Source organism: Corvus moneduloides, chromosome 2 (assembly GCF_009650955.1).
Source record: "Corvus moneduloides isolate bCorMon1 chromosome 2, bCorMon1.pri, whole genome shotgun sequence".
Taxonomy (NCBI): domain Eukaryota; kingdom Metazoa; phylum Chordata; class Aves; order Passeriformes; family Corvidae; genus Corvus; species Corvus moneduloides.
This window is the reverse complement of record NC_045477.1, coordinates 81,241,908-81,267,252: the sequence shown is the minus strand read 5'-3', so window position 1 is coordinate 81,267,252 and position 25,345 is coordinate 81,241,908. Positions and strand designations below refer to the sequence as shown.

General features: G+C 40.4%; 1 protein-coding gene across 11 annotated transcripts in view; it reads right to left on the bottom strand.

Annotated features, from left to right (window-relative positions):
- Positions 1-25,345, bottom strand: part of MBNL2 (muscleblind like splicing regulator 2) — a 107,098-nt gene that overhangs the window by 23,635 nt on the left and 58,118 nt on the right. For 10 of the 11 annotated variants that reach the window (XM_032100075.1, XM_032100065.1, XM_032100063.1 and 7 more), the window contains 3 exons: positions 10,278-10,442; positions 7,050-7,250; positions 5,605-5,868 (listed from right to left, as the gene is read on the bottom strand). In XM_032100075.1, coding sequence (XP_031955966.1) covers positions 5,605-5,868; positions 7,050-7,250; positions 10,278-10,331 — 519 coding nt within the window. In that variant the 5' untranslated portion in view covers positions 10,332-10,442. Of the gene's footprint in view, positions 1-5,604; positions 5,869-7,049; positions 7,251-10,277; positions 10,443-12,945; positions 12,957-25,345 lie in introns of those variants that run through there. The other variant, XM_032100074.1, reaches the window with a different exon arrangement.

The following is a 25,345-nucleotide window of genomic DNA, read 5'->3' as shown; positions in this document are numbered from 1 at the left end:
ATGGCAGTGGGCCAATGGGAGTCAAGCGAATTAACATACAGGTAAACAGCAAGCAGAGGTGCGTCATGGGAACGGCATTGCATTTGTGGATAGGTGAGAAGGAAAAAAATATTCTGAATGCAATATACAACATACAAAACACTAGGCATGCACAACAACAAAAATGTCTTCTAAAGAAATGAATATTACATTTTGAATTAGTACCGAAGCAAAAATGCATCTACTATACCTTAGTTAAAAGCATATAAGAGAGTAAAATATAGATGTTTGAAATTCAGGAAAGTTGAGTAAAACAGCAGCTTGCAGACACTATTAAGCATCATATAAACACTTCACAGAGATGCAGGAAGTTTTAAGGATACACCTATCGGAATTTCTGATAAGTTAGTTCAGTCACATTTTCAAGTGGGAAAATTGATTTGGGAGGCTCCATTTTCAAATACAAAGCACTAGTGCAAGTTGTAATGCATTATAAATGCTATTAATAACAGTGCTTACAAGGTGAGTGTCTTTTAATTTAGAGAAGTGAATCATTCAATGGATTTGGGGGTCAAAAGGAGACATTCTCCTTTGCCAACACAAAACAGAGTACACAGTATGTCTAGTTACACCAACTTATCATTAATTCCTTTCCTTTTCTCCTACAGCTGGGTCATTTTTGTAGATTTTTTTTCCTTGTAACTTACCACATTACATTGAGAGGGGAAAAAAGTCTTTCAGAATTGAAAACATACTTTCTAAACTTTGCTGTAACCTTCAGAACCAGCTTCACGAGCAGGGAGTAAAATTGGGCTCCCAATTCACAAGCCAACATTAATATATGAGTTATGGTACTAGTCCAGCATTATTAATTTTTCAAAAGAAAGTATTTAGGCATAGTACATAGGCATATACATTTATGTATACTTTCATAATGAATTCAAACTTATGGCTGATAGGACAGCATTCTGTAAAAAAGTTTCTCATATAAAATATTACTTCCAAGTTTTATAGTGTAAATAATTCTTACAAACCTTTAGAAAGAAAAATTGACTTAGAAATAAAAATGTTTACTTTTGTTTTTTAAACACAGGCTGATATTTAGCTCTTTTTAGAATATGTAGATTATGTCTACCTTGAAATCAGTATGTGGAAATCAGGAACAAAAGTTGAGCGGCGGGAAGAGGACAAGGCACAAAATGCCTGCAAATAGCTTGTGGTCATAAATTTATCAGGTGCCAACAGGGTATTCTGCAGGACAGACCTCATTCTGCTTATTCCTTGTTCCTGTCTCTGTTGGATGAGTCTTCTCATCTCTTCTTTGGCACATGTCTGGGTTACATAGCCTGATCTACAGGATCTGCTCATCTCTCTGGGCCCATGACCCAAACACAAGAAACAACTGGTCTGAAGTGGGGATCTGGACAGACTTCTGTCTAAGCAGGGCACTGTGCAGCCCAGGTGTGGTACCCTCCACAGGTACCACTGCAGAGGACATCACTCCACTGCCCGGGGCACAGCCTCAGAGCCACTCTGCCTCCACCACAGAGGGAAGTCTACACAGAAGTGTAGAAATACACCTGTATTCAGCATTATGTGATGATGAAGCCCACAAGTTCAAATCAACACTGCTAAGAGTAAAGTGTTTCAGTTAATTACCTTTATTATCCAAATACAGATCTTACCTAATCTCACTTGTTAACTTATTATCTCTCTGCTTATTATCGCCTTTCTCCAATTTTTCTCCATGCTCTTCTTAATGTCACCTCCCTCCTTTGAAGCTTTCTTCTGGCTTTCCCTTCATCTTCCCCAGAAAGTTCAGTCTCACAGTCTTCCCAAGACTATTCCTGAATCTACTCATCAAACTTGCTTCCATGTAGTCTCCCCCTTTTTTCAGGCTTTCAAACTGTTCATCTTGCTCTCCTACATTCATATTTTCTTTTATTTCATCCTGATAGTAAAACCTCCTTTACCTCTTTCTGTTCCATCAGGTTATCTCCTTCTCAACATTTGATCTACATAACTGACAGCCAAAGAATCAATAGCTACAGTCTGGAGAGGAAGAGGATACGAGAAGGAAATAACGATAATATCAAAAATGATCAAACATCCAAGGCATGGTATTTGCCTGCCATACGATACATTGGTGTGCTATAATGTGCCCTAGAATACAAACAAGATCTACACAGCAGTGGCCTCCACGGATGTGCAAGGAGCTCCTGACTAAACTCAAATGAAAGAAGGAAAGCACACAAGAGGTGGGAGCAGGGACAGATGGCTCAGGAGGAACAGGGACACAGCCTGAACATGCAGGGATATGTTAGGAGAGTCAAAGATCACCTGGAGTTGAATCTGGCAAGAGATGTGAAAGACAACCAGAAGGGCTTCTCAGCAACAAAAGGAAGACCAGAGAATATGTGTTTCCACTGCTGAATGGGTCAGGCAACCTGGTGACACAGGACATGGAAAAGGCTGAGGCTCTGAAAATCCTTTCCATCTCAGTCTTTACTGGCAAGACTGGCCTTCAGGCCAGTGGGAGACCAGTGGGGTAAGTCTGAAGTGGAAAAGATTTTCCCTTGGAGGAGGATGATCAGGCTAGGGAACATTTAAACAAGCTGTACATACACAAACCCATAGGAACTAACAGAATGCAGCCTGGGTGCTGAGGGAGCTGGCCAACATCACTGCAAGGTTAATCTTAACTATCTTTGAAAGATCCCTGACAGGGGGAAATTCCCAAAGACTGCAAGAAAGTAAATGACACTCCTATCTTCAAAAAGGGCAGGAAGGAAGGTCTGAGGACTGACAGGTTGGTCAGCCTCACCTCAGTCCCCGGGAAAGCAGTTGAGCAAATCCTCCTGAAAACCATCTGCAAACACATGAAAGCCAAGACAATGATGGGAAGTAGTCAGCATAGATTTATGACAGGGAAATTGTGTTTAACCAGCCTGACATCCTTCTATGATGAGACTGGCAGGGTGGTGAAGGGAGAGCAATGGATGTTGTTTCCCTTGATTTCAGAAAGGGTTTCAACACAATTTCATCCTCACAGACAAATTTGTTTGTTATGGGCTAAATGGGAAACAGTGAGGTGGACTGACAATTGTCTCACATGCCAGGCTCAAAGGGATGTGATCAGCAACACAGAGCCAAGCTGGAGTCACCAGAGGTGTAAAGCTTGGAGGAGTGGTTGATAACACAAGAGAGATGTGCCACTGCTCAAATAGCCTAGAAAGTCTGGAGAAATGGGCACGGAGAAACTTCACTAAATTCAACAAAGAGAAGTATCAAGGGACCTGGGAGGAACAACATGAGGCACCAGTACACACCGGGGGCCACAAAGGCTTGGAAGAAAAGAGCCTCAAGATCCTGGTGGACACCAAGCCAGCAATGTGCCCTCATAAGCATAGGCAGCTGACAACATGCTGGGCTGCACTGGGAAGACCATCACCAACAGATGGAGGGAGGTGATTCTTCCCCTCTATTCAGCCGTGGTGAGGCCACACATGGTGCACTATGTCCAGGTCTGGGCATCCCAGTACAAGAAAGATACAGGTGTACTAGAAAACACTTCCATAAAGGACCTAAAAGATGATCAAGGGACTGAATTCACCCTGGAGAAGATACAGGGGAATCTCATCAGTATATACAAATACCTGATTTCAGGGTAAACATCAAGCCAGTGGTGCCCAGGGACAGGAGAAGAGGCAAGGGGAACAAATTTAAATAAAAGAAATTCCATTTAAATGTAATGTAATTTAAATTAAATGTAAGATTAAAAAAAAAAAAAGGAAAAGAAAAGCATTTATTTTTACTGGAAGTATGGAGAAGGTTGTCAAATTATGGAGTTTCTATCCTTCGAGGCTTTAGTAAGCCAACAGGCACATCCTGGGCAATCTCCTCTAGCTCACCCTGTTTAAGCAGGGGAAATAGGCTGGAATATTTTGTACATATTTCTCTGCAAAATGTTACCCTGAATTACAGGTCCCTGTTGCCTTCTCCTGTGACACTAGACTGCTAACATTTCAATTCTGTGTTTCCAAAGATGCTTCATCTTGCTTTGAAGCTAATGCAACTGTAATTAAGCCTTATTTAAAACCACAGGATATATATCTGCAACCATTACTGAAGTGCAAAAAAAATTAATCCCCTCATCTCTCTCCTTTCTTATTTAGTGTAGTGCCTAGAAATATTACATTCTCTAAATGAACAATAAATATTGCACAACAGAAGCTAATCAGAATAAAAACCCAATCTTCTCTGCTTTAATTTCCAGATGGTATTCAATTTCTGCAAGCACAGGAAACTTTAACTAAAAATCATCCAATTTGAAACAAAGGCTGAGGATACTATTACAGAAAGAATATTAAAACTTAAGAAATATTCTTCTGTTTGGTGGTTTACTTTCTTGCATAACTTACCCTTTGTCCCTCAAAAAAGTCTGGTGTTTTCTAATTTGTTAAATACAATAGCTTGGGGTAGTTATGTGCTGTACTGTATTGTGTTTCTGGCAGGCTTTTTAACCAGAGAATAACTGTATTGTCTATAACTATTGTATGCACTGCCCACAAGTCCACAAACCACATCTGCTTAATTATTCGTCCACTGCCAGCAAAGAGGACAATGATTCTTTGATTTGCTGCCAGCCGTTTTGTCTCTCAAGTCAGATCCTCCATGTTCAATTTATTTAACTTTATCAATACCACTTTAAATTTATCATCTGTCTTGGTAGCAACTGTAAGAGGGATCCATTCCTGGTGAAGGGGTGGGCTGTCTTGTCTGAACAGTTTTAAGTAAGAGGTTAAAATATCTGAAAATAAAAGCCCCCACTCTCTTTCCTTCTGACTGTAGCCACGTTTCTTTCCTAATGATTCCTGTTATAGTTTACTACTTTTAAACCCCATGATTCAAGCAGCTGCCTAATAGTAGGAGAGGCAAGAAGTCTCCAGGCCTGAAATGCATCTAACCAAAGTTCAAAAAGATACAGGCAGTGCTTTTTAGTCGTTGGGGATAGCTGTAGATCTACAGAGGGCAGTTCTGTCTCATCCTCAGACAGGCACTAATGGTAGATCAGATGAGCGTCCTGGTTTTTCTACGCTACCAACACAGTGAGACCAAGGAGGCTGGCTGGCTGTCTCTTTTCTAAGGTGGACTGTGCTGAATCTCAATGCAGGTTTCTGTTCTACTACTGATCTCTGAAGCAAATGCTCTATCTGCTTTTCTTCCAAATTTCCACATGTGTATCTGCCATCAAAGAGCTAAAACAGCATAAGTGTCCCTGTTTTCCTGGGAACACTGAGTTTATCAGTTTTGTTTCTGTTTGGAAATATTATAGGCAAATTTACATATAATTGAGGCAGAGAACAGAAGTGGTATAGAGTGTCATTTGCTTCACTGTCTTGAATAGAAATACAGCATTAAAATAAGGGCATAAAGAAAAGAAAGTGCTTCCTCCCATCAAGCAATAGTAATAATTTTATAAACTCTTATCTTTCACCAAAATAAAAATTAAAAAAATAAAAATAAAAAAAAAGAGGCAAAAGAGAAAATAAAGTATAAGCAATCAGCATTAAATTGAAGCAAAATAGGCATGAAAAAAAGGCAGCCATACATGCCAGCACTTACCATCACAGTCGCAGCTGCCGCAGCTGCCTGGGCTGCCACTGCAGCCTGGTTGGCTTGGTGTTGCGCCGCTTTGATTTTGGCCTGCAAATGTGCAGGAGGGTGAAAATACTTGCATTTCTCCCTCATGCAACGACCTTTTATGTAATCCATACACACGGTTACGGTGTTGTCGTTTGTGTCAATCATTGTGCTGTCTGCCGGATGCGCAAAGCGGCAATCAGTCTCTCCACGCGCACAGTTCCCCCGCTGGAACTCCCTGCACACCTACGTGCAAAACAACACACGTTGCAGGGGCAGAGCTCGGTGCAACGTGAAAGGGCAAGGAGAGTCCCACACCCCCAAAACACAGACCTGCCCCCTTCCCCAGTTAGTTCAAGTTTTACAGCAAATTCAATTCAATAAACCCTTCATCGCTTGGTGTGTGAGGGGAGTGCACCTATTTCACCCTTTTGTTCTTGGCTCCTCAGGTAGCTCTGTGGTACTGTGGCTAAATGAACTTAACATGCAACAGAAGCATTCCCAAATGCCTTTCCTTTTGCCTCTTTAGAAAGCAGATGGGAAGGATACTTACTTACTCACGTAACTGCTCCTGCAAAACTAGCTGGGAATCACAAAATATTTTGTCTCTTTCTGACTACACTTTGTATTCTTGCAGGTTGACTGGTAGGGAAGGAGTTCCTCTTGCTGAAACCCAGGGAAAATACACATCAGATGCACTGTATTTTTTATGGAGTCTACAAACAAAATTGAGAGCCTACTTAAAAAGAATTTTCAAAAATGGGCAGAATGAACATACTGATTTTCCCAAGAAGAAACGTGCTCTAGACACTAGTGCTTAGGCTTTTGGGCAAGAACATTCATTTCTGCAAGAGCCATTTGGCCTCCTTGTGTACTTGGATCACAGATTCCACTGAGTCCAGCCACGCAGTGATCCAGCAACAGCTGGGAGGCTCTCCACATAGCTTGTCCCTTCAGCCTGCTGCAGGGTTGGCAATATTCAACATCTCCATTGCCAGCTCAGGGCTGAAGGGCTACACCATTCCCCTAATATTGATCCATAAGGCTATTAAAATTCCCTTATTATCAGTGCAGAAAAACCAAGACAATTAATACTGAAATAAAAAATGTGCTTGTTAGATACTTCATCAAGGCATACCTTTACAGGCATGTATGTATACCTGAGGTTTTTTTGAGACTATGAACTTTACAGAAGATGAAAATTCATGTTGATCTCTGTGTATTAAATATAAGCAAACACACTACCTTAAAAATAGCAGTATTTAATTGCCACTGGCTGCAAGTGCAGAAATCCTGCCTGGTTACAAGTTTTTGATCTGTAGCAACCAAATTAAAGCTTCGTTTCTAAAACAACAGTTACACTCTCCAGGATCTTTCACATAGCCTAACAGAGGATGTACTTCTAGTCACAGTGGCGTCTACAGTACCTCCAGTTTATCAGTCCTGAGGAGTTTCTGGGTAGCAGTTGAACTGGGGACTGAAACCGGTGGGCTTCCAGGAACAATGACTGGCGGCGTGGGTAGGATCTCAGTCGGGACTAAGCCAACTCCTGGTGTTACTGGCGTTAGGTAAGGAGCAAAGCTAATAGCCGTGTTCGTTCCTATTGTGGGACCCACTGGAAATGTGGGCTGAAAAAGGAAAACACAGACCAAGATGAAAAAAAAGTCCCTGAATCAATACATTACTGTTGTCTTTTGCTTGTTCTTTCTGGCACCAATTCATTTTCTTAATGAAAAAATTTCAAACAGCTGGCAAAACACACAGGATCCTCTCTTCTTTTAATCACGTAACACGTTCCAGCAGCATACCAAGAACCACCTTTGTAACTTTATTATTGGAAAAGAATCTGGTGATGCAAAGGAAGTCATACTTTGAACCTGAATCTCTGTGAAGGTCCAGCTTACATTGCAGGCTTATTTACACATCTAAATGTAGAAATAACATAGACTTTATTGCTTTTTCTCAATACCTGTTTTCCTTGGGAAAACAGGCTATTTTTCGAAGTATTCAGATTTCATAGGTGAAGCATTATTAACTATATTAAAGCCATATTTCTAATAAGAGTACATATAATGAGCTCTTTGGCATGTAACTTCCAGTATGTTTGCATACTGTATTTTGCCACCTCCTGCAATTATATGTTACTGTGTCTCGCACACTGAAAAAACTCACCTTTGCAAATGTTTGTGTGCCCAGCTGTCACCAGTGGCAAGCAGAATAAATATTATAATCTCAGCTGGACACAATATTTAGAAAGGGATTATTCAGGCTTAGATTAATTAATCATATGAAAACTTTGATTGGAAGGAACGATACGGGTCTAAAAATTTTGTTTTGTTCCTTTCTACAGTGAGTCAGTGAAGGCATGACCAGAAGAAAGAGTACTTCTGATGCTAAAACAGCCATGATGAGGCAGAATAGTGGGTTTGTCACCAACAGCTCCACAGGGGGTGGAGGCAGAACATCACCATGATCAGACCACGCTTAGACCTGGAAAGTGCTTTAGTTCTGCAGAGCTGAGGTTTACCCCAGAGAGTGAAGCTATAATTATAAATGAGGAAAAACTGAGAAGAAAAACAGGACACATCTCAGATTAGCTTTGTCAGAAATTAAGTTCCCAAATAAGACAGCAGCTAGAAACACAACAGCACAACACTAAGACTTCAAAACATTTTAACGAAGGAGAAGTGTCTTTCTCATTAAGGTGGCGTGCCTGACATAAAGTACACAGAAAATATGCAAGAGAAAACACAGGAGGTAGAAGGTGGGGTTTTTTATTTTTTATTTTTTGTTTGGGTTTGGTTTTCTTTGGATTTTTTTTGTCTTTGGAAGCAATTACTAAATTTCAAATGGATGTGACTTAGTACCAATAAGATGCTCTGAGCAGGCAGATTAACCAGGATAACCAACTATATGGAAATGGCATCTACCAGCCCTTAAGAGGTAAAAAATACATTAAAAGTGTATTATGCTGTGTTTTAATCAGTGATCAAATCTGCTTGATATCAAACAACCCAATTTATATGTCAAACATGAGCTAAATTCTGAAGAGCATAATAATGAACATATATATGAAACAATGGTTCAACTATGTTGAGGACAATATGTGTTATGTGACATATAAATAACAGCTTTGTATCAGATATAATTTTAAGAATAAATCCACATGTGAAATGGCTTCTACGAAATTTTCTTTCACTTTTTATCCATTTGGTCAAGGCTGAGTCATCTTAATCTGGCAATTTATGTGAGACAGAGAAATAAAACCTGGCATTTTTATCACAGCAATCAGTACAGAAGACATTATGTCAATGAAATTGTAAAGTTCAAATGATGAAACGGGTGAGAAGAAAAAAGTATCATTTTGCCACTTCAATTTTTCTCATAGTATTAAGCAGTGGAATCTATCACTTCATTAAAACTTTTTCTGGTGAAAACTCAAGCAGTAAAACCCCAGGAAATATCAAGACAACTCAGGTCAACATCACCAGATACAATTTGATGAACATGTACCAGAAATTCAGGGAGTCCTGACACCCAATTCCCAATCCCACATGACAGTAGATGTTTCAAGTATAAAAAGGCATTATTGAAAAAGGCATCTGGGGTGAGCTTCTTCTGACCAAATGCATGTGTCTTCTTCTGAGATGTCTACACTTGACTTCTGCTGTAGCCCATGGAAAGGCAAAAGCACTTAGAAAACCAAATTATCTAATCCAAATGCAGATGTCTAAAACAAACCAAGCAAATAGTAATTAGGAGTGCCAATGTCTTTTGATAAATTATAAATGGACCTTGGAAACTCACTGGAGAAGTTGATGCCAACACTCCAGATGCCTCAAGTTAGAGAAAAAAAATCCCCCTCCTGTGGGATGCCTTACACTAGGAATTTAAATTGAAAAAACATCATTAGCAGCCATGTGTGAAAAGTTTAATTCAGATTACTTGCCAAACCATGATTTGGAAGTTTGTTACAGTGAGGAGCCCAAGTGCAAGGGCTGCCTGGAGTAACTGATCACTTTAGTGCATATCCAAAGATGCTGCTCATGCATGCCAGACTTTAGTTCTATGTCACTGCCTGGATATGAAGTGTCTCAGGCACTGTACGAATCACATTGAGAAAAAACACTGAGTTTGTGAAGTGCATGCACCACCAATTCTCTGTCTTATCCTTGGACACTTCAGACTTCAACAGAGCAGGAAAATGCTACCCATTAACCTTTGTTCCTGGTATTTGGATTAAATAATATTCAAAGCCACTCAAACCCACAGACTCCTGAGAAACTTTGTGTTCCTACTCAAGTAACTTACTAGCAAATTATTGTTATTATATAAATTTTCACCTCCAGAAGGATTGTAGGTAAAAATCTTGCAAAAATGACATGAAATACATGAAGGGGGGCGGGGGGTTGGGGGGGGGGGAAGAGGAAAAAATTGCAAGTTATTTTGGGATAAAAGAAAAATAAATCAAATCTACAGCAACACTCCATTACATCTTCAAATGGAAATATAAATGAGCATATCTCTAGCGTCTTGACCATTCCTTAAGTAAACAGACAGGGACTATTTTTATTGATACTATTTAGAGAACTTCTGCAGGTCAATACAGTCTTCAACTTTACTTACCATTAACACCATCAGAGAAATATACTTACCACTGGCTGTATTGGTGTCCCTGGAAACATGAACTGCATTTGCTGGGCGAGCATTGCTGCTGCAGTTTTTTGTTGGATTAAGTTGTTCCTGCCATTGATTTCCAGTTGAGTTTTCAAATGTGTTGGTGGATGAAGGTACTTGCAGTTCTCCCTTGTACAGCGACCCTGGAACAAGAAGTCACACTAATCGGTCGGCTGCTTTTGATGATAGTTTAATGCCTTCGAGCAAAGTATTACACCATAAACTAAGTAAGAACTAATGAAACACAGGGTGTTTCCTGGGAACTGTGAAGAGGGCTGGGAGGAGCTGATAGCATTGAGCTCTGCCTCAGCCCACCACCTCTGATTGATCATTAAAGCTAATTGCCATGGAAAAAAGAAAGAGAAAGGCTTTGAATCAGCATTTTCATTGTTAAGTACAGATCAGTGTCATACAACTAATAACCTCAGAACAATCCAGACTGCCTGAACTGCCTCTCATGACATCTTGGCTAAAGTATCTGGTGTTACCATAACCTAAATGGTTTTTTATAAATGACATTACATTATGAATAACAAATTGAAACCTTCTTCAATTGAAATGCAGCTTTTAAGTACATAATTTTAAAAATAATTGTGTGATCATGGCAGTGAGGATCTAAAGTTGCCACTCTCTGCTTGTGTTCTCTCATACACTCACCCTTATTCCAGTTCACTGCCTTCCAGCCTCCTGTTTTTATTACATCAGCACAACTTTGAACTATTTCCATTCAAGTATAAAAGAACAGAAGTAAAGGTGGTACTTTTTACAGCCTAAATTTAGAAGCAGTGCATGGATCTAAATCTGAAGGTACACAGCAAAAGAAAAGCTCCCGATTAACATGAAAGGAGTTTTTAGACAGTTATGAGATAATAAGAGAATAAAAATATAGGTGGGCTGTCATTTCTGAGGTGGCTTGGATTAGAGGAGATGGATCTACAAGCTGACTCCAAACATAGGTAGAGCGGTGTAAGACGCACTGATATATTTTCCCCCAGAAAGGGAAATCATAGGGTGCACCAGGAAGCTGTGCAGCTGCAGGGCAGGACCTACTGAGATCAGAAGCTCCTTGATGACACAGCTCACAACCAACCACAGAATTTTAGGGGCTGTGACTAGAGGGCCTATAGCATTAGTCAAACCACATTTGATACATTCAACTTGTGTAAGTTAAGTTTCCAAACTGAGATGTTTTTAAGAAGTGCTTTTTAAACTTTCCATTCACTGATATTAGGGCTTTACTATTGGTAGACAAGCAGGAATATCCTCCTATAGCCAAGAAAGCATCCAGATCCCTGTGCTGGAATATCACACAGTACAGACAAAAACTGGCTCTGTGTATGCCCACACACACACACACACACACACACTCCTGCAAAACTTTCAGTAGGCTTCAAATGTCCCAAAACTAGTGTTATTGTTATACTTTTGACTTAGACACTAAAACAATGCTGATTCTGCCTCTAATCTGCTACAAGGATGTCATAACTAGCTGTACAGGAGTGAATGAAACATGTTCAGGAAGGTTCTGCTGCGTTGAGGCTGATGGGAATGTAATCAGCTATTTCCACACTATTAAACTATTAAGAACTTTCCTGAACTGCCCCTGGCTGCTGCTTGGAGTATGCTAAACAGTAGAGACCAGAAAACTCAAGAAAGTGAAAAATTTAAGAAAAAGCAATGGTCTCAACACTCATTAACAATGGTCTCAGTGCTGTTTTAACCTCCTAGTACAGATGCAGCCACTTTCAGGACATCATGCCTTCTGTCTGTTGAGAGAATCACCAATGCTGCCTTGGTTTAACCAATTACACAAAAGGAACGTTACTTTGTCAGCTGGCATGAGCAGAACCAGAAACAGTCATGATTTGATGGACACAAAAGAAGGCTGGCTCTTTCATTTTGGGGGTAACGTGGCCTTTGCCATCATAATGCTAAACTGGAGCAGACTCAGTGCAGACAATGAGCATAAGCTTTTTTGTTGGCTGATGAGGCCAACTGTTTTAGACATTTTCAACTGAGATCTATTTTACCTTAGCCTATTTTGTGTATGAATGGCTTGTACAGCAAATCTAAAAATTAAAACAGCAAAAACATATCGAACTACTGAATCCGATGGAAATATCGACCTATGGAATCAAAACTGTTCCTTAAATAAGGACTGAGAGCAACTCTCCACCACAGTGGCTTCTGAAGTACCTTAAACCTGAAGAGTGCCTTCAGCCAGACCTCCAGTCTTACCTCTGACAGCATACAGCTACTGTGTACCATCACTTCAAGCTCCGCAAAGCAACCCACAGTGCACAAAAGATTGGTTATTTCTGAAAACTTTCAAAATAATCCAACCATACAAAACTGTACTGTCCTCTCTAAAGTTATTCATGTCTGTGCCTCGTTTACTAGCTTTTTGCGCTCCCGGTTAGCAGCGAACGTACGTACTATAAAAGAGCTGTGTGGTCCTGCCACGCCACTATAGAAAGCCCTTTAAACAGATCAAGCCTTGTTGAAATTAAATGACCCAAAATAAACTGCAGTGGAATGAGCACTGAAAATAGTGAGTAAATTAATCCAGCCCTCACTACCAAAATGGCATAAATTCTGAGACCAGCTTTTTTCCTTTTTGGACCTACAATGGTAGCAGGGAAACACCTATAAGGAATTTTGCATTGCTTTTTTCCCAAATGCTCCATGTCCCAACTATTAATCAATGCACAAAAAAAAATTCAAACTAGTAGTATCATTTCAGTCAAATGGGACCCTGAAATTTTTTGCTTATTAAAAAGTGAAATATGAAGCCCAACTGACATGACAGCACATACCAACCAAGAAGCAGAACAGGCAACTGTACACAACATGCATATTCAACATATTGGTTGGGTCACCATCAATAAAGAGTCCACTTTGGATTCTTGCAAAAAACTACTATGCTAGAAGGCCACATTATCACAAATACAGAGACAAAATCAGGTACTTTAACTCTCAGGTGCATCAATATCAAGCCTCTGGAGTGAGGCTTGGTTCATCTTAAAACCACAGCAGTTTAGGAGCTGCTCCACAGACATTCAGTCCCTCTGGCACACGAAGGAACAAACTCAGCAGAACAAGGCAGGCGGCAGGGAAAAATAATTGCTTCTTACAACTTTTAACCTGTTCCCAGATATGAGTCAGAGTCCTGAAACTAAGGGCACAGACAGACTGGTTTGAAACTGGGTCCCTAGAAACTCCTGTCACCCATGAAGTGAAGGTTATCAACAAGCACATCATAAGCGGCTGTGCACTTCCCATGGGAGTTCATGCGAAAAAATCACTTTCAGTGAGCTGTCTCCTTATCTGCAATGGATAGGAACAATGAACAGACATCAGATTACATTCCCAGCAGTGTGTTACTCCCCTCATCCTGGAAGGATGGTACCTAACTCTGACCTTTTATTTCTTTGCCTTTGTCCTCTACAGCTGCCCAGCCTACTGCCCAGCACCACATTTCAGGCATGTAATGGAAAGTTTTAACAGAAAAACTACTTTTCTACTGCTAATTATCCAGACTGGAACATGTCGTGGCTCCTGTCAGGCTGTGCCACAGGTTTCATTCCAGTAAAGCAGTGGGAGAGAGAAAAGGTGCACTGAGGAGCTGGGAACTCAAAGGACTTCAGTGCCCAATACCAGGGCACAGCAAAGAGAGGCTCCACTTCTGCAGGGGCAATGGTCTTGGGAGCTGCTGCCTGACTGGCTTAATTTCAAAACCACATCTCTTAACATGCCATGTCACACCATTGGCTTTTTTTTTATCAATAGATTTTCCCATTAAGAACAATGGGTAGTTTGTCTTAAGATCAATGCCACAAGACAGCCCACGGACTAGAGTATATTAAAAAGCTAGATATGTGCTTAGAATTTTAAATTTCAAATAAGCAAAATGAGGTGAATGTCAAAGTAACACCCCATAACTTTGCATGTTAACACACTAAGAATCCATTTGCTGTCTACAAGTTGTGCAGCCACCTCTCCATCTTAAACATTTCATAAATTCACAACTTCTTTCAGTATTTTACTCTTGCTGTAATAGTAACAATAATAATAATTAATTCAAGCTTGGGAATTGCTTATGTATAATAATGAGTTAGCTTTTACTTACTAAAATTACCTTTATCTTTCATAAAAGTAAGATGTTTGAACAGGGAAAAAAAAGGCAAAACAATGTTTCTTCTATCTCTTCAGGCAAGAATCAACTAAAGCTTCTGGAATTATTTCACTCGAGTACGGAATTTCAGGCAATTTATTGATGCTATTAGTGGGAAATAACAGCATGACTCCCCCACCTAACAGTGTAGCCTCACATGTGACACACCAAAAAGACGGGTTATCCGATGAGAAGCAGAAAGTGGGAGGCCTGTTGCCCTGCAGGCGTCTGTCCCTTGTTCCAAACCTCGCTCCCCAGGCTGCTTCCACCAGCTCCCCCTACCCACCTCTGTTCTCCATAAACTCCCAGCTTCCTACTGTACCCCACTTCCCTCCTTCCGTCTCCCCCGCAGCACCCTCCCACCTCTCCTAACTATAGCCCAGGAAACAACTCACATGATAATTATAACTCGCTCGAGCCGTGCGTGTCCTGGAGATCCAGCCAAGACGCGCACGCTGCTGGCAGACCACACTCGGGAGCGGCTTAGTGCCCGCTCCTGCCTTTTCCTTAATAGGGTAAAACTCTGGATCTCTCTTCTACCCAGACACCGATTTTTGCATAAGCAGTAAGAACTTTGAGATATGTCTTTGAGATGTCTGCTTCCAGAAACTTTGCTTGAAATTGGCTACATTATTCAGAAGTTATTAGGGTGAGAGGATGATGCTGGCAAAAATACGGACAGTGCAATTATGCAAAACCTGTTTCCCTAAGAAAACAAGCTAAACCTAAAATGCAGATGAAATTGTATGAACTCTCAAGATTAAATATGCAGTCTAAAGGGAAAAGAAGAAAAGTATATGACTTCCGAGACATGAAAGAATTTAGAAGGCATCTGAGCAGCTAGTTCTACAAGGCAAAAAAAGATTTTCTGGTTTCCAGATAGACACTATGAGAGCCAAACATTTGCTGGAGTTAGAAAAGACACACACAAATTTTTAAAATGTAATAATCACCTGATGCCACAACTACCCCTCCCACTCGAAAAAAACCTTGCAGTTTTCTGCATGGCTTGCACACGCCTGTAAAGATCAGAACACATTTTAAAACAGTAATGCATTTGCAGCTGTGAGCATGATGCTTAGCTAAACATCACCTACTGACGACACTACACACTCTTCAAACCCCAGCAGAGTGGGAGCTAGCACAGGCCACTGTCCAGGGTGGTGGCAGCACATGGCAAGAATAGCCACAGAGACAGCAGTGTCAGCAGCTGGGGTGGTACCTAAGGCATAAGTATTTCTCTGGAAGAGTTTCTGTCAAGAGCAAAAACTGTTTTTTCTCCTTTGGGATTCCTCCTCAGCAAATTCTGGCTGGGAACATGTGTGGCCTCACCCAATCAATTAACAAATTTTGGTATTGCATAAACCAGGAACTTTTCAATTGCAATAATCCTGTGCTCCCTGAGGCTAAAAATAGACCCAGTCAATAGGAGGGCAGATATTTTGAGATACTTAAGCTTCTGCTCCTATGCATAGACAGCCACACTAATAGCCTAAACCATCCAGTTCAAAAGTTATTTTTTAAATGCAGAAACATGAAAAAGGGAAAAAAAAAACCCCAAGACACTAAAGAAAACACTGTGTATTCATACACAGAGAGGGATGATTCCTCTTGCTCTACAGGATTTGAATGCATGCATTTCCCTACATATTTTAGTACATGAGAGTTCAATCACCAACAGCACTTCCAACACTCATGGAAAACCCTCAGACTTCATTTTGGACTGAATTAAAAAGTATTTCCATCTAACATCACAATCCATGAATTCAATTTTCCTATGCAGGTCAATCTGCTTCCTAACTTCACTCAGGAAGTAAAAAACCAGACATCACAGCTCCATTAAAGTATTCCCTTTGCACTTGCTGTGAATATGCACCATCTCACACAATCTGTAGGACTACACATGCATATGTTGAAGGACTTGGGGGATTTAGTTAAGCCTTAAGAATGACTAGCCAGAGATTTTTAAAAATGTAACACAGCATTTTATTTCTTCCTTAAGGCATACAAAGGAATTTCAGGGGTTTTTTTAATTTTGCATAATTTCACATGTAGAGTACATTGACTTGCAAATATATATGCTTATGAAAACACAATTTGTTTAGCCTAAGCAGAATTTTATATAATTTTATAGAAAGAAATGGAGGTCAGAATAAGATCCCTTATCTTGAAAATGGGACACAACTGAATTTGTGAAACAGAAAAATAATTCAAAAGGACCGAACTGTACTACTAATAGAAATATTAAGCTTTTGATGGAGAGTTCAAATACCTCAGACTTTACTATTTTCCATACATCTTACAAACACAAGGACCTAAAGGAAAAAATGTATTTCCAAACAATACAAGCATCTCTTATATTACACTTGAAATGGTTCAGCTGTTGGATCGGTTTTCCTGGAAAAAAAACAGACAAAAGCTACCAACAAAAACAACTTAAAAACAACTTAAAAACATTGCTGAGAACTTGGTTATGTATTTCTAAAGCCACCTTGCAAGTCCACCCACCAAAGTTAGTGAGTGTGCATACATATTTATATGCACCTACACACTTCCGTTTCAAGAAAAAGTAGAAAGCAAATTCACTTTTCTACTTTAAGGTAGAAAAGAAATAGAAGGAAAAAAACTCTCAGGTGACTTCAGCCTGATTCAGTTTCCAACAAGCTAAGAAACCCATTAGCTACTCTTTCAATGACTTCAATTTTTTGTAAGAAACTAAAAGCTGGTAAAATAAAAATGATCATTTTATTCATAAAAGTAGAGAACAAGAACTGCCTGTAACTGACAGAAAAAAGAGAAAAATATTGAACAAAAATGGAAGTCTTACAAAAAGATGGAATGTCTAAATGATGTAAGAGTCTTACCACTAAAGACTTAATAGGAGATATTTATTTAAATGGAAAAAGACAAAATGTTCTACCGAAGAGCACATTTGCAATGCACAAAGAGCTCTGAGTCTCTCAAGATGCTCTTTCAAACAAATGTTGAGCATAGCTATAGAGAATGGTTTAATAATTTGCCTTGCAATATCAAGGGAAGTGTACCCAATATCAAATTGCTCAGAAGACAAAGAACTCAGGCAGATATTGCAGATGCCAAAAAAAAGACATTTATGAAATTCTAAGTTGTTTGACAAACATCCTCAAGATTACTCTAACAAATAAGAAGAAAATTCAGACAAAGAGATAACAGTTTAATATCAATTTATTTTATTTCTGTGTTTACTGCCTTAAATATAATTTGAGAATAATAGGGCAATAGAGATTATCTCTTCCCCAATTATATAGCTGCTTTTGATTTTCTTTTCCCACTCCCTCCCCCCCACACCCCCCCCACTTGCACTCAAAATCAACCAGTTATTTTTATCTTAGCTTCAAGTTTGGCTACCAGCATTGATAGCAGTACATCACAAGCAACTGTGGACAATCCTTGAAATAAATCTTCACTCTAATGCACACAGACTGCTTCCATGGAATGAGAGGCAGCCAACAGGTAGTATAAGGGAAAAACCCAACAGAATGAACATAAAGAAAGCAGAAGGAAGCATAACCTTATTTAGATAAAATTCCTCAAATGTCTGATTTCTATTACATGGGTGGTGAGAGTCTTTGCACGGCGCAAAGCTGCCGTGTGCAGGCCTCCAACAAACACAGCTCCACCCGTGGGAGGACTGGATGCAGCCTGACATGGGACTCAAGATGGGTTTTAATAGCAGAGCAGTGATTTTTAAGCCCTCCAACTCTGCTCAGCCAGAGAAGTCAACATACTCTCTGATTCCTGCATTATAGAAAAAAATGTCTAAAACCTTTATCAAGCCTCAGGATACAGCATTACACACAGTTAACTGATGGCTGGGCAGCTTTAAACCTGCTCATCTCAAGGATTGAATGTTTTCATGGAAGACAGAACAGAGCCGTGTAAATTGCGGGTGGGACCACACAGTAAGTCAAGGTGACACAGATTTTTGCTGGTAAACAACATTCTCCACCATTACATTTAACTTGACTGAACTGTAGAAGAAGAAGATAAGAGCTTGAGAAGAGGCAATTTTCTTCAAATTTTCTCAATATCTCAAGAGCAGACAAAAGTAGCCATTCCAGAATTAATCCCAGCAAAGAGAGGTAAGTTGTTCGGCTGCAAGAAACTGACAAGAGAAAAGGCAACAGTGGTGTAGCAGAACAGCAGAACACTGAACACGGAGATGGGTACAGCACAGCACCACCTCCTGACATATCCCTTTCCCCACCTCCTTTCCAATTCCCATAAAAGCCCTCAAGCAGACATAGGCTGACTTTAATGCAAGCTCGCTTGTATGAACAGGACTGAGATTAAATTCCCTTGGTTTGGAAACACCACTTTTCAGTGAAAAGGTAGGCAAGGGTAACTGCAGAACTGACAGTCAAGCCCCGAGACACCTTATTTCTCTCTCAGCGGCCTGTAAAGGAAAGCCACTGTGGCTCAGCGCACAGACTTCACCCTCCAATGTCCATACCACATATCCTCCACCATATCCAGGTTAGAGAAGAAATAGTGAGTAACAGGGACAAGTCTTTGCTGATGGGATGCCCACGAACCCAAACAATGAACAGCCCAGCAAGGACCAGGCAATGGGCTCACAGCAGTTCCCTCAATGACACGCCGGAAATCTTAGTGCACCTCAGGAAAAGCCATAAAATCAGTTACGCAGCATCAAAAAGGAGCAGGAGATATGCCTTGGTAGTGAGAAGCCTGGTTGACTGGATCAGAAAGAAATGGGAGGAGAGCGCTGCAAAACTGACTATATTAGCTTCCTACAGCAATTCACCTGGCCAAAGGAGCCTTGAGAAGATGCTTCATTTGAGAGTTGTAGTGAATTAAGTGTGATTTGGAAAAGGCCTGTTATTTGGAAGAGTCTCACCATATGGAAAAGGTCATCAGTATGATGTAGCAAGTCCCTGACATACAAAAGGAATCGACTGGGGTACTACAGAGAAGGGCAGACCTAATGTACACCAGAAGCAAGTGACGACCTTGGACATCAGCATGCCATAGCCCCCAGCGCTCAAGCGGGATGCCCAGCAGTCCTGAACTGCCACCAGGTGACCTGATGTATCATTGGCAAGTCCCTGTGCTGCTCCTTGAAAATATGCTTTTTTCACTTTGGCCAGGCCACCCTGCACTTGTCTATTTGGTGGGGCTCCCAGTCCAGCTGGGGCTTCCTGGGACTCTTCCTTGTTGGGGATTTCACACTTTCTTGGCCAATCAATTGGTAAATAAATGGAAAAAGCAAGGGCCAAGTCAAATACACAGATCGCCAAGGACACCTTACATAACTGCAGAGGTGAAAAGTACAGAGTCTTGTCCCTCTGCAGAGGAGAAATGTTTACCCACTCTCAGCGGCAGCGCTGGCACCGCAGCTATATTATTAATAAATCATCAGCTTTGCTCCTCGGACCAGCCAGCAAGGGCTGGAGTCTGACACCAGCTCTCAACTGATTGGAAAGTTCCTGAAAACAAACAGAAATTAAAGAAACAAACTCTAAAAATGAACATAAACACATTTTCAAGGAAGAATCACACGTAAAATCCTTCTTAATTTTTATAACTGCTGAGAAGAAGCAAACAAATTATTGAGATTAAAAGACACCATATCACTGTGGGGCTGCCTACAGAGAGCAACCAAGTGTATCTGACCTGAAAAGCTAAGGGGAAACAGGGCACCTTTCCTTGCCTTTTCTATACCCAGTCCATGCTCCTCCTCTTCTGGGAATTGATTTCTTAATATCAGTGAAACATTTTAGTTTCTATCTTTTCTTGCAGTCTGACACACCTTGAATTTCCCTCTTCAGGGAATGGGGAAAACAGCACTACTAGGAAGAGGGGCAGTGAGACCCCTGCTCTGAGGCAGCAGGACATAAGAGTTAGCAGTGAGAAATACCCATAAAATCAACAAACTAAATCAGCTTAAAAAAGGGGGGGAGAAAGAAGAGTGGTAAGAGGTCTATAAATACAAGCAAGAGGAAAGAATGAAGACCTGGAATTCCAGTAAGCTAAAAAAAAAAATTCCTTTTTTTTTTGCTGAATGCCTATCTATCCCCTTCCACCAGGTATTAGGAAGCTTCCAGAAGATCTAGCAAAAATAGCAAGAAATATAATGCAGCTACATTTATCTCAAATGGTAGCTTACGGAATTAGGCAGCTAAATCACGGTTATGAGAAAAGATAAGACACATTAGGATGTCTTATTACTTTCCCTGAATACTATATTCATTCCAGTACTAGAATATGGGATTGTGGTCTCGAGAGTGCTTATAACTTCTCAATACTGTGTTGAAGGAGCAGATAATTATTCTCTTCCTTAGACAGATTCGGCACTGACTAAATAAAATTCTAGGTTAATTTCAAATTAAAATACTGCCTCTAGGTTTTCTAAGGCATATATCCATGACTTTGGGGGGAACGCACACACTAGACTCCCTACCATTTATTATACGGCAATGACATTGGAATACCCTGACGATCTCCACAGTACCTGTCTTCATCAGCGTCATGAGCAGATGCAGTGATACCAACCTCAATTACATGACCACATCTACTATTTTGCACAGCCTTTCCCAGACAGCGGATGGTATTTCTTTTAACCCTGACAGTCAGTTGTCAATGCTCCAACACATACTCATCTACCTCCTGGTCTGAATGCAAGCTACTCACTCCCTTTTGGGCCTGTGCATAGGGCTGGCTCTAAAGGATCACATTAGTAATGGTGCGGTTAAAATTATTAATGGATTTCTCGGTCTTCTTGTGATACTAGACAGCATTCCTCCCACTCTGCACAGAATAAACTGAGACCAAATATGGTTGAAGAGTTGAGAAGTGCCTGCAGTTTTTGGCTGCAGGCGTCTGTCCTCCTTTCACTTTGCTCTTGCATCCATGTGGCACATGCAAATGCCTCACTAGACACCTACTGCTCTTGGAATTTGGGAGTCCACCCACCTCATGGCTAGCAGCAAAGATGCCAGTTTCAGGGACCCACTCAGTGGTTTCCAGAGAAGAGGTGAACACCTGACCAAGAGGCCATTTCCTTCCAACTCTGCCACTGCCTGCCTCTCTTGCTGCACTAGCACCATTTGGGTGGAGATCTGACCCCTCCACATGCCACCCCTCTCCAGAATGCTGTCTGTGACATGCACACACTGAGGCATAGGGCTGGAAGAGAGCAGACACTAATGTTGTCTGGACAGCACATCTCCAATACATTTTCCTTAACTCTTGGCTCCCACCCAGTTCACCTGACCAAACTCCCACTGTGTCCCAGATTTCTTCATCTCCATTTCCTCACATTCAGCCTTACCTCTTCCCTGCTCCCTGCTCCAGCACCTGATGCCAGAAGGAGCTGTACCCTTAGTCTGAAGCCAGCTGAGTGTATGTGGTGCAGTCTGCCTGCACAAAGCCTCTGCTAGGCGTGCATAGATGGTGAGTTTTCATACTTAAAAAATGACCAAATTTGGGTGAAATTTCACAAAAATAGCAGAAGGAGAATTACTGGTATCAGAGCAACCCTTCTGGTGCTGGATCTCAAGGTGCAGCTATAAACAATGAGAAATCAAGTTTATTATTGAGCCAGTTTAAAAAAATGTAGGGAAAACCAAGGTATTTACGTCTCAACTGTTTTTCAAAGACGGTTGAAATGTTTCCCCAAAACTTTAAATAAACATTCTGAGTCAGTAATTGAAATGTTTCAGCCCAGATAATTGCATTTTGAGAGACTTACAAACCGCAGAAAGAGAGGATATTATTTGGAAAGTGGTGGGGAAGATTAAATCCAGGTGATGATGATGGCACACTGTTTGTTGGTAATAAAACACTCATGTGTGTCTCATCAACATGCCCAACCAAAGGCTAATGATTACAGCAACTCCAAGCATTTATGGAGCAATAAAAGTATTTAAACACAATGGCAGAAAGCAAAACATCCACATTAAAAATGAAATCTGCTGGACCATTAACCCAGAAATACTTTAATACAAGCAGTTGTTACATGTTCAAAGCTGATGCACTCCACTGACAGAATAAAGAGTTACTAAACAGCATTTTGGAGAATATAATGCCTACATGCACATAAACATCATTTCAAGGCGAACACTTTGCTCCACTTCAAATTGCATTGAAAGGGATTGTGTACTAGTGTACTAAGTCTTTCCAGTGTCACAGCAAAGCCCCAATGATCTATACAGAAAGAAAAAAAAGTCATGAATTGAGCCATTTGATTTGACTACTTCAATTTGTTTTCTTCAGCATTTTGAAGATGATACCTTCCCACCTTTAACTCTTAGTAGGGAAAAGAAATTAATCAAGTATTGACAGGCCATTACAACATCTAGTATAACATGTGCAAACTCACTTGGAGAAAGGAACCACTTTTGTTAACTTGTTCTTGCTTCCCCCTAAAGTTTCTACAGGAGACAATCAGGCTCCACTGCAACAGTGATAAACTGACAACTTTCAGTGTTCTATCTCCTGGAAGCCTTCACAGGTTTGGCACCCTGCTCATCTGTTTCTCAGGAGAAACTAACTGAGGGTCTGAAATACTGTTCTGCAAACGGGAACCAAAGTACAACACAATTTACGACTTTCTTTTGTGGGTAAAGTATTTTCACTGCCTGCACCTTATCTGAGCAGGAGTCACAAGACGGAGGTTCCCATAAACATCTTTTTGTCAAATGTTTCCTGTTGTTTGGCTGCTGGGAGGGAAGAGGCAGGATGTGGTCAGGAGCCAACAGCACAGCCAAGACTTCTGTCACTGCTTTTTATGCCTAAGTGACAACAACAACCAAGTGAGAAGCTCTAAGTGAAGATTATACCACCTTCTCCCTCTCTGCTCCCAAGCAGGAACAGAGAGACCAGAATTGCTGAGAACTTTCCTCTCTGGAGCAGGAAGGAAAAGACCACAACCACCAAGACCTCAAAATTTCACGTAGACTTTGAGAAGGTACTCAGCTCATAAAGTGGCCTGGCAGTGTGGCTGAACCATGTTTTCATTACTCCCAAGAGACTCATTTGTTGCAGCTACTTTAGAGGACTTTGGTTTAAATATTCTTTATAAATGTCACAAGGCTGAAGAATACATTAAACTAAAACTCTACAAACCAAAACAAAGTTTTATGGAAGAAAAAAAGCATAATGATCTCATGCTTTCCACAAGAGTGGCTCTTTCACAGCCAGAAACGATTCAGTATTTGTTTCTATTTTCTATTTGTCTGATACACACATCATGAAGTGATCACAACAATCGCGGCATTTCAGATTCAACCTAAAGGACGTACAGGTTAGAATGTAGTATGGTCAGAAATGTTACTCATAATTGAAGCCATTTTGATTCAGATTTTTCAAAAAGCCTTTGTAATTGCAGACAGTCTGGAAAATAAGTATTTAAATGGCCAATTCAGTGTTTTTTTCCCATCCTGCTGCTTTTCAGCGAGGAAAAATTGTGATGGATGAGTACCATTCATCACGAGAAATAGTCAAAATATGAGATCACTAACCAGCAGCTAGACAGGGTTTAGTCAACTCCCTTGTTTAATCACTGGGGATTCAGTGTCTGGATGGAGGGAGGGCGGGAGGGAGTTTAGAGGATTCTACAATTTAACAGTAATATATTAAAAATATTTTAAAACATTATAGTCATTTAAACCAGGCTGAAACAGCTAGCACTATTCATCATGGGTTTCCAGCACAGCAGAGAGAGGGACTCTCTCAAAGAACAGTGACTGCATGAAAGCTGGCATATGTAGCAATAAAAGCTATTTTGGCAGGTTAGCAAGACAAAGACTAGAGTCAGGTCTTCTTTGTCAAGTGCAATCTAAAATCATGCCCAAAAGATACAGTTCCTGATACAAGCTATCATTTACCTCCTACCACTCATTCACAGGGAAGCTTACAAAATATTACTCTTCAGGCAATTGAAGCTTTATGCTTTGCTACTTAGTAAATAAGTAAAACAGTGAAAGCCAAAGGAAGACCTACTTTCAAAGATGTTTTCACATCTTTAGGCCAGTCTCGGGAGCACATAAGCTGCTCTGTAGGGCAAGTACCAGGGTATCAAAAAACACAGTATGGGAACGTAAAACTCATTAGGGATCTTCCAGATGACCTGTGAGCCAGACGGAGCATCTCCCTATGAGGGCAAAGCTCTGACCTAAGGCACTGCTGAATCAATCGCAAGCACACAGGTAAAAGATGGAGGAGGTTGGAAGGGCTGCACTCATTTCCCTTCATTGGTAAGCAAGCCAAACGCTACAGAATCAATGGATTATATACATGTAGGCAGACCAATCACATACAAACAGCGATATCTTTATAAGAGTACCTCTGTATCTCTAAAAACTATGGCTTCTGACACAGAGATTGCTTTGGAAATGAGTTAAACATGAAGACACCCCAAGCACATCATTATTAGCTTTATAATTGTAGTTTCATTTGTTTTTAGATTTTTAGAAACCTTTAAAGTGGATTGATTTCAAGTATCTTGCCTTCCTATGAAAGATGTTATGGAATAGAGCAAATAATCTCAGTCTTCCTTGACAAGTAACTTCAGTACAAAGGAATAAACTGCCAATGGGGAAAAAGTCTTTCAATTAATTTAAAGTCAACATTAAGATTACAGAAATGCTGCTAACATTTTTAAAGGAAATTGTCTCCTTCAGTAGATATCAACAGGATTTTTATTTATTTTACTTTACCATCCCACACTGAAAACTCAGTGTTTCATCAGTGAGTACTTGTCTGAATTCTTCTTCATCAATGGTAGTGTCAATCTTAAAGTTGTAATGAATAGAAAATACCAAATTAGCTTTAAAATTCAACTGTGCTTTAAGAAAAAACATAGTGAATTTT